The 18992-nt window shown below is 38.9% G+C and overlaps 3 protein-coding genes across 3 annotated transcripts in view; 2 read left to right on the forward strand and 1 right to left on the reverse strand.

The window, feature by feature from the left end:
• The window catches only part of espn (espin), a 40012-nt gene extending 38936 nt beyond the window's left edge, over positions 1 to 1076 (reverse strand). The window contains 1 exon segment of the mRNA XM_053317017.1: positions 777 to 1076. Coding sequence (XP_053172992.1) covers positions 777 to 1076 — 300 coding nt within the window.
• ppih (peptidylprolyl isomerase H (cyclophilin H)) overlaps positions 1 to 18992 on the forward strand; it is a 199262-nt gene that overhangs the window by 79328 nt on the left and 100942 nt on the right. The window lies entirely within an intron of this gene.
• On the forward strand, positions 16483 to 17303 carry LOC128356850 (transcription factor HES-2-like). The gene is made up of 3 exons (XM_053317012.1): positions 16483 to 16572; positions 16679 to 16862; positions 16972 to 17303. The coding sequence occupies exons 1-3, from the start codon at positions 16483 to 16485 to the stop codon at positions 17301 to 17303; spliced, it is 606 nt and encodes a 201-aa protein (XP_053172987.1).

Below are 18992 nucleotides of genomic sequence, written 5' to 3' on the forward strand. Positions count from 1 at the left end.
TAATCCATCATGTGAAGGGTTTAACTATTTGCCCAGTATCACATCAAAGGCTCTGCCATGTGTTTTTATATGTTCCTTTTCTGAGTTACTGTACTTGCTGTTTAATGGATATCATTTGCAAATCCAGTTTTGCATACTTCATTACCATGAGAACATGAGTCAATGGAGCACCAAGACAAAAGTCACAAATTTCCAAGGGCAAATTCTAACATTGTCAATGCATTTAAAATGCCCTGCTGACATTATTTTATATGTCCTGAAGCTTTGTGAGATTAATTTCATTTCTTTATTCAAACAGATTTCAATGTTAGTGTTATAATGCTACCTTTCAATTTTTCTGAATGTCTGAGCATTTCTTCTCTTTCAAAGGGACTACCAAAGTTTGTCAGCTACCATGGTCTATTCACCATTCATTTTTGAATGAAGTCTTTCTCTATCACCAAACCCATAAAGGTAGCCTTAGCCATCATTAATGTCTATCTGGGTTTCCTCTACAAGAGGAGTCACCCTGGTTTGAAGGAAGAACTATTAAACATGAACAATTTAAGTTTGGTAATAAAAATATGATGATCTAAATGCTGTTTTGGAAACATTTTCACTTCTGTCTGAAAGGATTCATTAAACTTTTAAGTTTTAGACATGAGGAAACACTGAGATCAGTCAAATAAAGCCCACATCAACTATAAATGGGGTTTAGGTGATGGATGGAGGGCCAGGTCGGAGGAAATTGAATTAGGCTACAGTCTACTACACTTCACTATGGGTCAACCACTCACCTCTGGCCGACAGCCACCCTGGGTCAGCAGCCACTGTAAACAGGCCAAGTTGCCAGTGGCTGCTGCGTCGTGCGCCGGGCTCGCCCCGTTGTTGGCCAGGCAGTTACCCGACAGTCCTGCCTCCTCCACCAGGAAGCGCAGACAGGTAAGTTTCCCTGCCCGGGCTGCGTGGTGGACTGGCGTGGCTCCTAGCACATCCTTCACATCGCTGGTTAGCGCCTTTGCCGCAAATTGCACTTTCAGGGTTTGCACGTCCCCTTGCCTTGCAGCAAGCAGCGTCCTGTCCCCCTCCACCACCATGGCAGCCGCAGACTAGACTACTTCTTTCTAGTTGAGCCCGATCAGTTCACCGTGTGGCTGGGGTCAGCATTGTCCCTCTGAAGCGTCAGATCATCTCAGTCGCCGATTAATTTTGTAGCTCAGTTATCGCTCCACATCTTTCAAAAACCAAATGTTGAAAAGCAAGATCCGGTTTCCTTCAGATGCTGCACATTTTAATACGCGACTTTTCACATGTTGAAATTGAACTCAGTCCGTTATTGTTTATCTGAGTGATAAACTAACCTGCTGTGTATGTTTGTCCAAAGGATGTGGCCCAGTTGTCCGTTTATTTTCTCTCTGACGCCAGTAGGATGCTGCACACCTGTTGCGCAATTGTTACACTAGTCTATTTGTTTCTTGTGAACCATTAAACTAGTTTTTTTTAATAAGTTTGCTCTAAATGTCTTCCGAAAAACTAAATACGTTTCAGAGAATATTCCGCAGTGTTTTTCTTCCTATAGCAGATGGCGACATGGGACTCAGAGCCTGTTAAATAATCCATCAGGGGGAGGATCGCTGAGCCTGTTACAGGTTGTTGCTTTCTGGAAATCGGCTCAGAAGTTAAAGGGGCAGTGCGACCAGGTTGCTTAAATTCCGAGTATTGTCCAACGGAGAAAGTTACACAACTGTGGTGGTAGATGTCAGTCAAGTAAGCCTGTACAACACGGCTATGGACTAATTCAGCAGTGGAGTTATTGAACACACGCCCAGTTTTGTTTGCATACAGCATTAATTTTACATATGGAAGTGAAATGAGCATCACTGGACACCCACAGTCTTGCACACTGAAGAGGTCCATCTGGTGGCCTTTTGTAAAACTTCTGAAAGACTATAACTTGTGTTTTCTCATGTGGCTTCTCAGAAAAGTACAATATCAAAATGAAACGCCTTGGAGCTAAAAGCCATAACAATTTGGTCAAAATAATCAATCTCTTATTAATCCCTATCAGTATCAGTTTAAAGCTTCTGTTGTTTTGAAGTGTTAAACATGGCTGTTGGTACAGATAATCTATTAATTTAATGTATAGCTGTGACATCCCAGAAATGTATAGCACTTTTTTTTACTTGTTGTTAATGGTATTCCTTATGCTCTTGCTCTTTGCAGTTATTTTTTTATTTTAATAATTATATGTTTAAAAAAAGAAACAAACTCTTTCTCATTAACTTGTTCCTGGTCAGCTACTTAAGAATTTGGGCCAAAGCTCCTTTGAGTCACTGACCTAAAAGTAATCTAACCCTCACTTGTGAGTCACTTTGGAAAAGCATCTGCCAAGTAACCAAATGTAAGAAATGGAGAACAGATAATAGCAGTACAATGCACTGACAAAATGCTGAGCAACTTCCTTCTGGGTGATGATAATAATAGCAATGTTTTACTGTGTTGTGTGCAACGGTGGAAATGAACTGAGTATACATTCTTAATTACTACAATGAAATACAATTTTTAGGGTACTTTTTCTTCAGTATATTCATTTTATGCAACTTAATAGAAATATTGAAATTTTACATCCACTACATTTAACTGTAAACCTGTAGTCACATTGCAGAGTAAGATTGTATATACAAAAATAAGATCAGCCTCTAACATCTGATGTTTAGTGATAGGTTAAAGTGCCTAACAGTTCATGAAGTATTATAGCCAGGCTACTTTTCACATGTTCAATCGGTAATAGTATATATATATTCTGAATATATACTTCATTTTGGATACTTTTATAGCCTACTAACTACTTTATTTTTTCTTCAGTAACACTCTGCATGCAGAACTTTTCTTATAAAAAAAATAATTTTAGTCTGCGTTGTTGATACTTTTTCTTAATTAAAAGATGTGAGTCTACCAGCACAAGTCAGTTACATGTTGTTAAAATGAACCACGTGTATTAGGATCTCAGCTTGCTGGATGATGAAAGAGTTTAAAAACGTATATAGGCATGATAGATGTAAGGGATACATATTTCCAGTGTGTGAACCTGGACTTATGATGAACTGTAATACTTTTCATCACCAAACGGTGGCAGGAAAGCTTGATATTCAAAATGTAATCATCTTCCTCCTGCAGAGATGTTCAGGTGCTAAACTGTGTTTTTGTATTAGCTCAGAATCACGGTCAACTATGGCACACATAGGACATTAATATAACCAAATAACCACCAATTATATGCTACACAATATGAAGTACTCTACCAATCTTTTTTTAAGTCAAAATGTCAGCCCTTTCAAGTCTTTATGATTTAGGCTACAATGTCAAAATATCAGCTTTGATGTATGTCTTACAATTAAGCTAATGCAGTTTACTAGTATTCAGTAAACGAGTATTCAGGTAATAAACTTTTCCTCTTCTTCTTTTTATGGGCTAGTTTGAGAGCTATCATCATAATAAGAAAACGTCTGGCCTCACATCAGGTCTCGCACCGTCTGCATGTTCACACGCTCAGATTAAGTTGATTGATTTTTCCGCTTAAGTGTGTGTGATAGGGGTGGGAGGTGGTAGGGGGATATGAACGAGCCTCGTGCTCGGCGCGTGCCTCTCTGTCCCATCTGTTGCACCGGCCCAACTGTCATAGACACCCCGCGCCAATTTGGGGGAGGAGAGGGGAAATTCCCACGAGTGGTCTGACTAATTGTACAAGTCCCTGAAGGAAATGGACAATAGCGACACTCAGCATGATGTAGGAAGACACCTCATCAATAACACTGTAAAACCACACAGCCCACAAGTTTTTATAAAGGTCAAAATACACAAAAAACATTCAAGTCGTTACAGCTTACTACTCGTCTTTAGAAGTATTAGGCCATTTTTTGTTTTTTGTTTTATTTGGTGACTGAGTGGATTATTAAGTACATTTATTATAGTATTTTTTATTGCTACTATTTCCACATTAGTCGTTTACCAACACAGAATCAGACCGACAGCTTATTTTTTCTTTTCTTTTTTTTAAAGAAACAATTTAAAGGTGCGATGGCACAAATTCACCATAGATCTATACAAAATTTGACATTTGAACATTTATTTATCGATTGTTGGTTGTCTATTTGTTTGCTTTTTCATTGAGGTCCAGACAATAGGCCTAATAGGTAAGTCAAGCCTTTGGTGCAGCTGCAGTTTAGCAGCTTTATAATGAAGGGTCTAACACAGGGCTTAATCGTGTGTGTGAGCTGGAGTTTTTTTTCCCACAGACTTCAAGTAACGAGAGGCTTAAATCTCTATTGAATTGGAAAAAGGGCTGCCAACGGTTTTCCTGGGAAGCCTGGGAAAGCTGGGATATTTCTTGCACGCGTCAGACGTGCGACAGTTATTCAAATTGGACTCAATTATTCAAGGCGTGGGGCCCCTCTTTTGTGTGGTCACATCTGCTGCTGCGCGGGAACATTCAAATCAGGACATTTTTTGCTCAAGTTCACGCTGCTTATAACAATGCGATGTCCGTTTATTCTTTTCAACTATTTACCCTTAACAACGACAGTGAGCCCTTAAAACACCTTCAAACAGTGGGCTGCAATCCAGGGAAAAGTCCCAAAATCGAGTATAAGCTGATACTGAACGATTTACCAGTAGCTATGCCCCTAGTCCACTGCTTACAGCAGTCCATGCTTATCACAGATCATTGTTTACTTTAACATTTTTATGAGAAGACTTCTCTCTATAAGGACCTCTAGACATGTTTTCGTGCAGATTTGTTCCATAAAATCTAACACTTTTTTTTTTTTATGAAATCAAAAATAATGAATATAATAAATAAAAATCGTCTTTGTTCCTTTAAATCTCTATTCATTATGTCGGTCATCACCTTTTAAACCCGTATATTAAGGTTATGGTAACTTGGTCCTTCAGAGTAGACGGTCTTTAAAACCGCCCAGCTGGTTGGCGCGTGCCATATGAGTGATTGCTTTCGCCTGAGTAAACCTGGGCGCGTGCAGCCAAGAGGCAGGTCGAAGCGAAGTGTTTGTGTCTGAATTTATGGTCAAAAATAGCACTGATAACAAAATGATAATCATGCAGCATCTAGCTTACATATTTGTGTAAATGTAAGAAAAAAAATCACAGATGTTGTTCACTGTAATTGATAATAACGATTGTACTGTTTATAAAAAAAGACCAGACAAAATAAATCTTTATTAAGAAATTGAAAGAAGGAACACACACACAGAGGAAATAACTTTATTTATACTCCTCACATCCGCAACATTTTTCTTAACCTATGGTCTCGCTTGCCTGCTTGCTTTCATCCAATCATTCATTCATCCAATCATTCATTCTTTCTCTCTCTCTCTCTCTCTCTCTCTCTCTCTCTCTCTCTCTCTCTCTCTGTCTGTCTGTCTGTCTGTCTGTCTGTCTGTCTGTCTGTCTGTCTTTCTTTCTTTCTTTCTTCCTTCCTTCCTTCCTTATCCAACTTAAAACATCAGCAAACACGTTAAAGCAGTTGTGTGAAGCATCCTGTACAGGGGTTATATGCTGATGGTATATCTATGCACATGTAAATGTAATTAGAAATGTGACTGATTTCATAAATTGAATGTCTAAACATGATTTACACATTTTTCCACAATGCTTCAGACTTGAGGACACAAAAAGGCTAACTTTAAGGACAAATTTCATGATTGGTGGTTTTATAGTAAAAAGTTGTATTCAGTCAGAAATCTGGCTTGTGACTATAGCCACTAGCCAGCACTACTCGATGCTCTGATATTCTGAAATTGGCTGACTTCTTTTGGAATAGGGGGAGCCCCAAAGCATAAAAGATTTGAGAGGCTCTGTTGCAAAGAAATTGGTCATCTATATAGGTCAGTGTCACTGACTTGTAACAGATTCATTCATCTTTATAAACACAAAGCCTCCACTTTCCTACAGAAGCAAATTCAGCTTTAATATTATCATTGTTTCTATCACATTATTCCTTACTGACACAAAACACATGGATGTTGTGGAAAATAGATAAATAGTGGAATTTTTGCCTTTGGTTTAACAGTGACATACATTTCTTTTCATATAAATATCATCTTTTCAATAAAGCAACAGGTTACAGATTGACACACACCACAAAGAAATAAAGACATTTTCTGAATAATTGAGGTATATTGTAGCTAATTATATTCATGGGGCTTTAAGATGAAGAAACTTTAGAGTAATTGCCAAGAAACAACATTTTCTCTTTGGTTTTAGACTGACATCAATCTTTTCTCATAGAAATAGGCTACCATCTTTTCAATAACAGGCTCCACACTAATGCAAATTTGTATAGAAATAAACAAGAATAAGCATATTGTAGTTCATCTCGTCTCTTCTCTGTCCTTATCGCAGCCTTCAGACATTACTGAGACGTCTTCTGTGCCATTGAACTCACCATGCAAGCTTGATGTGGCCCCCACAGCGACCCAGTCATCCGTGAGCTGCAGTGAGAATTTCTATGGTCAGACTTTCTCACACTCAGGCTCATTAGCGACAGACAGAAACAGGACAACACATTTGACAAGACAGACATTTGAACAGTACAGCTTCTACAGTGAAAAGTTTAAGACAACTTTGATGAGATATTATTGATTGATTAAATAGACTTATTATTGTTATTAGTAGTAGTTTGTTATTTGTAGTAGTAGTAGTAGTGGTAGTAATAGTAGTAGTGGTAGTAGTACAGTAAGTCTATTATTCAGTCTTCAGCTATTTATATCGTCAACATCAAACAATGGGTCAGATTACACATACAACAAATATAGTCAAGATATGAAAATAACAGGTTATTATTAGCTTATTCTTATAATATCCATGTGTCATTACAAAATCTATAAGTCACGTGTTACAGTTACAGTTACAGTCTTGGTTACAATTACAGTCAAATTATTGGACATGTGTCATTATTCAAGCCCAGACAATGTTACACATAACAGCTTCTGTCATTTATAAAGTCATAAACATGTATTATATTAAAACAACACAGTGATACAGGTGAAGATAAGAGGAAGTGATTTTATGTCAATCGCGGTGTTTTGAGATGAATTCAAGCCCTGTACACTATCCATTTAGTAAGTAACATGTTCAAAACACAAACAGGTACAAATGTCATACATTTTTAAAACCCAAAAATAACATACCATTGTGTGACTTCGTTGCTCCACATGCTCATCAGTTTAAAGCCCATGCAGCAGCAGCAGCAGCAGCAGCAGCGGTTTCAGGTCGTTGCTGGTTGAGAACTGAAATCATATTGAGCGCCCTTTTACAACACGAGGTCCGAAGCTCAATGGCAGAGAGTCTCTGTCTTTGTGGGCGGTTCCCTCCTACAGGTCACGCCCCACATCGGCTTGGTTCAGCTGCATCTCTGAAGTCCTCCGCAGGACCACGCAACAGCACAGCAAAGTGCAAAAATATACAGAATATTTCAGATTTCCAATTCGAGTTGAAATTCTTGTGATATTTGCAAGCTTAAGTTTCACTGCAGGAGTAGTTAGACCCAAAGAAAGGTCATTTTATTAGCTGTTTGTTGTTGCCAGGTTACCTCTTTCATACAAATGTAGTCAAAAGCATCAATTTCTCAGGTTTGCATCTTTAATTGTCTCAGTGTACTATATACGCTACCCAGCTCCATACAGTCCGCATTGGTGCATTCAAGAAACATCTGAAAACTCAGCTCTCCCCTGAACATGTCGACACTTGAGCCTCTTTACCATATTAGCGCTTTGTTGATTACAACATTGAAAAAACCTGGTTAGTTTGGGCTCTTTCTGGGTCACTGTCATCTGTCGTTTGATTGTCTTGCCTCGCTTGTAAGTCGCTTTGCATAAAAGAGTCTGCTAAATCACAACATGTTAATGTAAAATATGAATAACCTATCTTGAGTAGGCTACTGGCACCTTTTTTAAATGCCAAATGTGATCTCTTTATTCTTATACCTGTTAATTGTTATGAGCAGACGCATGCAGTATATAGGGCATGCACATCCAAAAACACCCTCTACAGATGCTGCATTTACGAAAATAAAATAAACAGAAGGCATAAGTTTGATGCTGGAAAAGTTGAGCTTAAATATTATTCTTGACCATAGAAACAGTTTTAATGTTGAGTTTGCACTTACCTTGCCTTTATCTAAGCTTTCAGCCATATCTCATGGTCGTCATTGTACTGAACAAACTCGATCCCCTAATGAACCCTAGCTGAATTGTGATGAGCAGATGGATGCAGTATGTAGGGCATGCACATCCAAAAACACTCTCTACAGATGCTGCATTTAAAAAAATAAAATAAACAGAAGGTATAAGTTTGATGAAAGATCCGGACACTTTGGTGACTTTGGTAATTTAACGGAGTAACGTTTTGATAGAGATCTTCAAGCATTGTCAAACATACATCACAAAGTAACACTCAGGTGATTGTGATATGACCAATAATCAACTTCGATCATATTTTCCTTCTATATAATCTATGAGATATTCAGTCTATAGGAGCTTGATATATTTTCACATTACAGGCCCCCCCCCCCCCTCCCCGCCCCCGACGCTCAATTTCCCCTCGGACAACTCTTAATAGTCCCAGTGTCTCTGTAACTTCAATATAATTCATCGGAGCAGGAAAGCCATCTGCTGCCTTTGTTCACCCGGCTCGTGCTGTTCTCGTGCCCCTGATATGGCAGCACAATGGACGGATTGGATTTCTATCCAATATTCAAAAAACCCCGCCAACAAGCCGACTGTCCAGCGCGTCTGATACCCTGCCAATAGCTAGGGCCGTTTTAATCCCCGCATAGTCCATTCATAAAAACATAAAGAAATCAACAGAAATATATTTTAAAGTTCAGGGTTGTGTGTTTTTTTTATTGTTAATGTTCTGATAGGTGTATTATCCTGCTGCCTTCTTGTGGAGCTCACATTGACGTGTACTGTATGAATGAAGAGTCTGTCTGAGCATAAAACGACAGCTATTGGTGGAGCAGCCTATGCGACGCTATAAGTTTACCTTTGTCAACTTTGAAGAGTCCTAACCCAAATGTGCGCCACCAGATGTGTGGCCTACATACAGCTTGGCTTTTGGCTTGGTGAGGCTTCTTTGGATATTCAAATCCCGTCTGAGCCATCCTTCTTATTTATGTGCAATCAGCAAAATGTTTCTCAGCCTCTGCCACGAAGGACGACGCCAGACTCGATGCTTTTGACTTTCTTCTTAATGTGGAGTAGTGACAATAGACGCAATCAATTGCGAAGCGTCTTTAAAGGCAAGGCAAGGCAGTTTTATTTATATAGCGCATTTCATACACAATGGCAACTCAATGTGCTTTACATAAAACAGAAAAACATGCAATTTGAGAAACATTAAAACATACAATTAACCCCCCCCACTCCCACACTAATAATAAAAACAAAGTACAGAAAAATAGAAAGAGAGAAATAAAATGCTAGAATAAAGTAATTAAAGCACCGTGAATATTAGCAGGACATTTTCAAAAGCTCTCTAGTCACTCATACATGTTTTTTTATAATAATAATAATAATTATTATTATTATTTTATGTCTTTCATTTACCCCTCTCTGTGCTTTTTCATTCAATATTTGTATGCCAGTCTTTAGTCTGTCTTTAACCAAGTATAGGCTACATGGATGTTCATGATGCTCGATTTGAACCCATTTCAGTTCTGGCTTCAGTATGATTTTTCTCTTACAGCCATGTAAATGAAAACTAAAACTAAAATAACACCCAGAGACCATGGCGGTGTTTAAAGGATGTTTAGTTTAGTCTAGTTTATAAAAGCACGGTGTCCATGGACATTAATCATTCACGAGAAATATAAAGGTGATTGCACCAGATTTAGCCAGTAGCCAGTATCCATCTGTTGACCTACAATAAACAAATAACCACAACATTACACAAAACACAATATATAATATTCTGAAGTACAATAAATAGGTACAGGCTAAGATAACCAAACACGGTAAGTTAAATCAAATCAGAGGCAGCTGAAATAGTTTAACATCATTAGAAGACCTTTTGAGTCTACATGGTTTATATTTAGGTATTTTAAGAACTCAAATCGAAAAGCCTACATAACAATGAATAAGGGGGTCTGCTTGTCTCTACCACGTTTGCCTGATGGCGATGGTTACGGCATTTAGCACGTGACCTGGCTGTGAGGATGCTGATGCTGTCAGTGACGTCAAACGGGTCGTGCAAAGTAGCAAAAAGTTTGCATTTCGTCGCTGGTGCAGCAGATGCTTTATGAAAATGGCGTTGGTTTAGGCGTGGGAAGCTCCTCGGAACATTTTGATAGGTCTTCATTTTGCCTCCCCAGAGGGGCCAGTGATGCAATGTCGCATCAGTGCTATTACAAAACCAACAAACAAAAACAACGCTATAGTGCATTTGCCATTTTTATTTGTATGGTAACATTTTATATCTTTAAACAAAAACAAAAAACAGTACTTTTAACTAGTAATGTACAAATAATACATATAGCCTACTGTATCTTGAAGCCACACAAAGAACATCTCACATTCGTGATGTCATTCATAGTTTTATTTATTTGGTCCACACCTGTTCTTAACATAATAACAGCAACATAGTGGAGTATACTTATGTAGTATGGAGAAGTATACTTTATATTATCTATTTTAAGTTTTTTTTCTTTGTTTGTTTGTTTCTACCAAAATTGTTATTCATGCACTCCAGGGCTCTGAGCTTCTTTGTTGCACTCATTGCATATCACTCATGATAACTATAACTGAATTACTCAGCAAAAACACTTGATAGATCTTTTTTGAATGTTTTCCATTGAAACTCATCTTGACTATTGTCCCTCTTCATGATGGGGACTGATAATAGAGCTGGTATGTTTGTGTTGCAGGGGTAATTCATTATAGCAGGGCATAGTTCCTCTCAGGATGAAGTCAAACACTTTGAAAACCCTTTCTCCATTTCATAACATCTCATGCAGATTTGAAGTAATATGCCCTAATGCATATCAGAAAACACCAATTTGCTGCCATCTTTGTTATGCAGCCTCTTTAAGTGGTAGAGAACAATTAAGATGACTACAACTACAACTACACAAACAAAACCTGTACTGTCAGACCTGAATTGGTGACTTCAGAGCCAGACTTGAAGCACCACAAACAGATTCACCTGTCAAACACCCCCTGACTCTTCAGTACCATGGACAGTGATCACCTTACAAAGCACCAACACATGGAGCAAACCAGTGGGTCAACCAGTCACCCACAGCTGACTCCTCTTGATCTGAGATGAGAGGGCACAGAAGAGGGCTCATCACAGAAGCCTCAGAAGTAGCTAAAGAAAGCAGTGCCTACATTTACAATATCTTGGTGGTGTTTAAATGACACCACCTTGTATACACCATGACCTGGATGTTGACACTGACCTTTCTATCTGTTGTGTTAATGGTGGAGAAGACAGAAGCCATTCCTGAAGTTTTGCTCAGGTTCCTCTCAGGAAGGCTTTTCACTAGATGAAAGTAGATTACAATGAATGCTATTTTATGACCTGTAATGTTACTAGTAGGGCCTAACAGATACTGAATTTTTGGGGCCAATGCCAATATCGATATCACAGAGTTAAAATATTGATTTATCAGCAGATAAACTTATATTTACAGAATATATACATAAATACACATTTTTTTTGCACTGATCCCTTAAATATGGTTATAAAACACTTGTGACAATGATATGTAATGGAGGCATGATATTTTACAGCTTAACAATAAGATTTATTGTATAAAATGACATCACTGTGCTGGAACAGTAAACTTTACTGGGAATTGAATAATTATATGCAACTATAACTAAAAACACAGAACAAATAAACGTATGGACTAAACTTGAAGTAAGAAAACGGATCAAATACACATAAAATGCTGCCTATATAGCTTCTTTTTTTTTAAAGGTGGCGCACATTGAACAACTGATACCTGTATGTCTGTGATAGGCCAATATCAGCTGGTATTATCAGTTGACTGATATATTGGTTGGACTATAGTAATTAATCAGAATAAAAAGAGACCATGCAGAGATTGAGACTATGGGAACATGCTGGAAAAGTTGAGCTTAAATATTATTATTGACCATAGAAACAGTTTTAATGTTGAGTTTGCACGTACCTTGCCTTTACCTAAGCTTTCAGCCATATCTCATGGTCATCATTGTACTGAACAAACTTGATCCCCTAATGAACCCGAGCTGAATCCAAACCTCAATTTTCAGTTGGACATAAATGTTAAAGTAATGAAAAAGTTATTTAGTTGAATGCTTTATGGTGTATTATTCCTTGTGTTAAAACCAAACATAACCTCCACTCGACCATGGTGGAAATGGTTTTAACTTAGCTTCGAATTGTGCATGGAACCAGATGTGCCAAAGAGATTTAGAGAGCCAAGAGAAAACGGTTGAGTCTGGCAAGCCTCAGGTTGTTGAGAAGTCAGTGTAGGGGGGGGGGCAGTCTATTGAATTTGAGCTAGAATAGTTAAGCTCACTTTTTTGGTTGAAATACAACCCATCTAATCAAGTATCCCCACTCCCCTGTACAGCTAGAATAGCAACACTGCTTTTTATCATGCTGTTACTTGCACAGGACATGAAAAACTGAGAGTGGAGAGTGATTCATTCTGAGAGGAGACTGTAGTGTTTTCATCCACTTATAACAAAGGAGTATTTGTGATTTAACCATCCTACCAACAGTCTGAATTTAGCTTTATGTACAACCAAAAAAAACTAATGATGATGAGCTCATAGGTTCAGAAAGCCAGAAACTTAAATGACTGCATCCAATCCTCTTATGACAGAAAGTGTCTCCAGCCACAAATCCAGGGATAAATAGAGTGTCACACAAACAATGAGTATCATCAGTTACTCCATAGTTGCGTGGGAAAGTCCCACTGCGTGAGATGACTCATGTAAACGCATCAGTCTATGGAAAAGTCAAAAGAAGGTCAATAAATCTTCCTGGTCTTTATCTGTAAACCCTGATGAAGGCTATTGATGGCATTACTGGTCACCATACCTCACCATGAGAGCCTGGAAAATAAATGTCCACTGTAGACTTCATGGTTTTGGGACTTCTGACAAGCAATGCCTTTAAGATTCATCCAGGAGCTCTTCATGTCTACAGAGTATCCTAATGAGTTATCTTTATTTATTTTGGCATTATAATGTCCAACTGGCTTCCAATCATCCATCTCAGTATGATTCTTTCTATAAAACACCATTGTGCTCCCTTGGTTATCAGTCTCTCTGAATCACCACCAATCAAAAGCATCACAAAATGTGTCATTTATGTTCTTGTAATGCCTATCATAATATTTTCAGCTTGTGTGCTTAGTATATATATATGTTTTTCTTTGATAGGTTTTTTTATACATGTTTCAGATGTTTAATACAGCATGTCCTCTCACTGATCTGTATGTTGTGGGAGAACTAGATACTAGATAAACAGACCTAATATGTTGAGTAACTTATCTAAACAACCGTATACACTTTGTAGTAACAAGAAAATGGAGCTGACCAGAAAAATCAGGGTGCTGTAGCACATAACATACAACATACAGCACATCAACTTTTTGAAACCATATTGACATTTCTGGAGAATTGTGACACTCATTGAGTAATTATTTGAGCCCTGTTGATTTTGAGTCTACATTTTAGATTTTAATGAACACATGAGCGTTTTATTCTAATATTTTTTGGATGAGAGAAAGAAACACACAGGGAAACTTTAAAGTTGGACATGGTTGCCTTAATGTTGTATTGTTCCCAGACATGTGTCACAGCATCATGCAGATAATGTGAGCATAGATTTTGGCTTGGGATGCCAAACGTCCTTTCAGATGCGGCCGCGATTTGGCTGGAAAACAAGTCTGGAAGCCTCCATGTAGCAGTGGTGGAGACTGAAAATCACCTTCAGCACTGCGCAGAGTCCGTCGACGCTTTTGGTTTCACGCCTCAATTAACCCGCGACGGCCCCATCTGTCTGAATGCTTTGGCTCGTGTCAGTCTCATGCCGTTTATAAACCAAGTACTAATAGACTTTTATTCTCAAACTCAACGATTGAGGTTTGAAATGTTTTCCCTGAAAACATTAGATACTGAATCATCTTTTGATTTATATTAATCTCTTGTCCAATACTAACATTGTTGATGATGTTTTGCAGCCCCACTTATAAATAATAATATGTAATAAAACATTTGCCATTTTTATAAATCTGATTTAATTGTAATATAACTGATTGGGAAAATACAAGTGTGACTATAAGCCTGTCTCACATTGTTTTATTTGGACAATTAATTGTCTCCTTACGGTGCACATGAAATAAAGCTGCAATATTCCAGTTAGGCTTTCTCTTTACTCCCTGGGACAACCTTAAATAATGAGTAAATAGCCACGCACTGTACAATGATCTTCAGTTTAACTGGTAGAAACTAAAGATGCTAATCATATCCCTTTCCCACAGAATTACCCAAAAACTCTTCGTGATTCCACTTTTCTGTACATCCTCCAACAAAAGATCACTGTACTCTCAGCTTGCACAGATGGATACCCACGCTAAAACCGGGACAAAAAGGGTCCTAACCGAAGCCCCTCTGACTTTTTTTGTGTTTTACCTCGAAGGGCTCGTTCCCATAGTGGACTTAACGGCGGTTATTTGGGGCCCCTTGGGGCAGGACGCGTGCAAAACGGGGCATCTATAATGTTTGAAAAAAGAAGGGTTGAAACCCCTCAAGCTGCAGCAGGACAGCTTGCAGCCGAAGAACAGCGTCCTCTTAATGATATGAGCTTTTTGAGCGAAATATGATTCTGAAATGTAAATGTAAAGTAATATTCAACACAAAATGACCTCTAAGTGAACAGTATTTAATATTTCTCGTATAGGAAATGAGGTTACCATAATCATTTTAACCATTTTAAATAGATTTAGTTTAATTTGATGTGTTTTTCTTGTGAACTTTCACTAGTAATTTTAGGACTTCCTATTAGCCTATTGTATTAACATGATATAGCTTTATAACTATTTATTGCTTTTATGCGCTGTGGCCCAAGCTTCCCTCCCTCCAAAACATTTAAAACGTTGAAACACATCGATGGTGAGGGGACACAAGAACAGGAGCCGGGATGCTGATGGGAGCAGCAGTGGGAGACAGAGGAGGAGGGGGGAGGGGGTGTGTGTGTGTATGTAGAGACAGAGGATGAGAAGGGAGGGGAGCTCCCCATCTGTTGCACGGTTGTGGCGCGTGCCGAACGCGTGAATCCTACTGGCAGCTCACTGCACAGTTTGGCTTAATGTTGAACAGCAGAGATCGACACTCTGAACGACACCCAGTATCACTCTGGTGATACTGAAATGAAAACTGTTATTAAATCATCTTCATTAGATTTATATTCTTATATCGAGGTGATTTGTGTGGTTTTTGTGTGTCTGGAACTTCGAAAGGCTCTAGTCATTTATACAGGATCATAATACTCGTAGCCTATCACCCCCACCGCTGTTGGAGCTGTGCTTTCCATGTCTGTGTACGCACAGATACACACAGCTCTCTGCCCAGCACTGCGTGGGTTCCAGGTTGTTCATGTCATACAGTCTCCTCCCCCTCTTCTCCAGGTAAACACCGTGTTGTTGATATTGGAAACAAGCTGCTGAGGGTCCACAAGCAGATGTTAATCCATACATAGCGTGGCTTGGGTATCTGGTTTATTAATTTTAGGAATAGATTAGTTCTGTCACCTCAGAAACACTCGTCTGGTTCTGTGTTTCTTTTGTTGTGGCGTTAGACAAGCGGTCCATAGGCATTATTAATACATGGAATTCATTCATTTATCACGATAATTTATTATTACAATCCAACTTTTTAATTATTTGTTTATAACTACAACTTTCTGTTGTGTCATCAAAAAAGCAATATCTTTTACTGATATGGCCGTTCTTTATCAGAGAATTAGAGGGAACAATAAGCAAACTCTATGAATATCAGTTTACAACAAAGGCAGACGAAAAAATAAGCATTTACTGTCGAAAATGACACGAGATGCTGCCTGGTATACCCTGTCTATTCATGAAAAACAACATTGTTAGATGGTTTGTATGTGTAATTAGATCTTGGGTGAACGTTAAAGCGTTATTTTTTAAAAATGCAACTAAGCGCAACATCATCACCAAACTCTGCATACCAGCGGTACACGGAGGGGGCAAACTTGACCAGATGGCCCAGACAGGAGCTCCACTCATTTCCCAAAGGCATCGCCCCCCTGCTTCAAACCCCCAGCACGGTGGCTTGTGTTCCCTCCCCTCTGACGCGCCGGATCCACATAAATAGGAGGCTCTCGAGCTCTGCAGCACACTTCAGCTTAGTCGCTCCAAGAGCAAGTACCTCCCCTCAAAAAACACTACAAGCAGAAATAGAAATGAGTCCCAGCATCACTACTGAGGCCAACCAGCCTCTCCCTGCCAGGTCCACCGTGGCCCAGAGAAAACAAGCCAACGAGCTAAGAAAGGTAAGAAAAGGACAGAACTACATATACATCCTTATCACTGGAAATGTTTTCTGATCTGACTTTTAAGTGCAGCCGAATAACGTTTATTTTTCGCAATTTCCTCTAGACGCTGAAACCTTTGCTGGAGAAGAGAAGACGTGCTCGTATTAATGACAGTCTCAGTCATTTGAAGAGCCTGATTCTGCCTCTGGTTGGCAAAGACAACGCACGCTACTCCAAGCTGGAGAAAGCTGATATTCTGGAAATGACCGTCCGGTTCCTCAGAGACCTTCCCACCAGCCCAGTCAAAAGTGAGTATCATCTCTTCAACTGCCATGTGCATTCCACAAACTCTTCCGTTCATATTTCAGGTTAAACGTGAAATTCAAACCTCTAATCAAATATCTTCTCTACTTTCAGACTCTGCAGACAGTTACAGGGAAGGCTACAAAGCCTGCCTCCAGCGCGTCTCCGCTCTGCTTCCCAAAACAAGCCTGGACCAAGACGCGTGCCAGCGGGTGAATGACTTCGTTCAGCGGTCCATGACCGCGACAGTCACCCCAACTTGTCTGAACTGCTGCGCCCAGAGCACCAAAACCTTCCCTCAGCTCCAGCAAAGACTCCAGAGCCTCAGATCCAGCTTCAGCTCAAGACTGGAGAGCGAGTCCCGCAGCAGCAGCAGCTCAGTGGCTCTCAGCAGAGCGCAGCCAGGCCCACAGGCTGTCAGCGCTACTATGTGGAGACCTTGGTAGATTAGATGGACATTTATCTGATGTGTTATTTATTTTGTGATGTTATTTATGCTGTTTGTATTCATATATCCCCAACCTTAGCGGTTAAGATGAAGAAAATACTGGAGTTGCTGTATAATGACTTTAATAAGCATTTAGCTCATTTTGCGTTTAATGCCAGAGGGCACACGAGCACAGATCTCAAAGAAACTGTAAAGTCTATGAGCTTTTTTAAATGCAATCCTCTTTGGGGTTTCAAAGATATGGGTTGTAGACAACACTTTTGTAAAACCCCAAGGGTTATTTTGTTCGAGGTTTGCACGATGGACTTAAAAGTATTTTGGTCTGTGCAAAAGGATAGTCTGTAAACACTATGTGTTAAATAGGATCATACATTCATTGACGGCATGTAAGAAAAAATATGTTTTGTGACACTTGAAATGTTTTGTCATCAATGAGCTTTTTAAAATAAATGAACTGACATCGAAGATTTGTTGTTTGATATTTTTGTTGTGGTCTATGGATCTCAAATGTGTCATTAATCCCAGACATCGTGATGAGAGGAATCTCAGGGATATGAGAGAAATTAAAAAAAAAGGCGCGCAAACGCAGAAAGCCACAGGTCATCCTGAGCCTATTGATGCTGATGAGCAGCTGCTCTATTGTTGCTGGATGAGAGGCGCCTCTCTGTTGCCGCCAAATTGGTGGGAAGAAGTTGGACTGGTTGTGTGTGATGGAACACACACTGAGATGAGGGTGGGGGGTGGCAGGGTAGGTTTAAGTACAATGAAAATGTTGACAAAGCCCAAACAAACACTTAATTTTACAAATGCTACTTTTCTTTAAAAAATAAATAAGCCTATCCTGTCTATTAAGAGGCTTAAAGGCAAACGTTGATCCACATATGTTACATTTTACAGTAAATAACGTCACTATAACATTTCATTATTTTTTCTGTGATTGCTTGTATCCTTAATTTTATTTCTGAATTTCCCTTTAATTGTTTTTATAACTTCATTACATTTAGAAAAACTGCAACCTTTCAAGCCCAGTTCAGCTCCTCATCAGGTGAAGATCACGCCCAAGGGGAGAGTATACACTTTATAAACAACATTGGTTTTTCTTTACTGAATTAAAAGACAAATTGTAGAGACCTGACACCCACTTGAGACCACTATCCTTACCTTTATTTCAGTGCAAAATGATATTGAATGGTTCTGTGGTAATGTAGCTGAGGGCAGTGTTGGTGTATTCAAAGGTCCATCAGACTTCAATCACAACTTTTTTAATACAAAAAAACAAATTCAGACCAATCTCCATTCACACTGAAATTCACAGTTTTCTGATAAATGCAGTGCTTTTAGGTAGACAATTCACCAACATTGTATGTTGGAGAATTGTTGAATAAACCAATAATGGTTAGGAAATATTCTCTGATTATATCTAAGCTCTTGTCTCCAAATTGACTGTCAAATTATGGGGCATGAACTGAAACTAGTGGCTATCTATGGAAAGGAAATTCATATGAGAACATATGGTTTTATTTGGTAAATGGTCAGTATTAAAGTAAATTCAACTACAAAATCATATTTGCTGTAAACTACAGGTGGATATTTTCAGTCTCAAAACAATACTAACACTGAACAAGTTCTTGCTCGTTTGTGCTTTCCACAATGGCGATGAATATACCACCCCATTGTAAGAGATAGA

The sequence above is a fragment of the Scomber japonicus genome, chromosome 4, assembly GCF_027409825.1.
Source record: "Scomber japonicus isolate fScoJap1 chromosome 4, fScoJap1.pri, whole genome shotgun sequence".
Classification (NCBI taxonomy): Eukaryota; Metazoa; Chordata; class Actinopteri; order Scombriformes; family Scombridae; genus Scomber; species Scomber japonicus.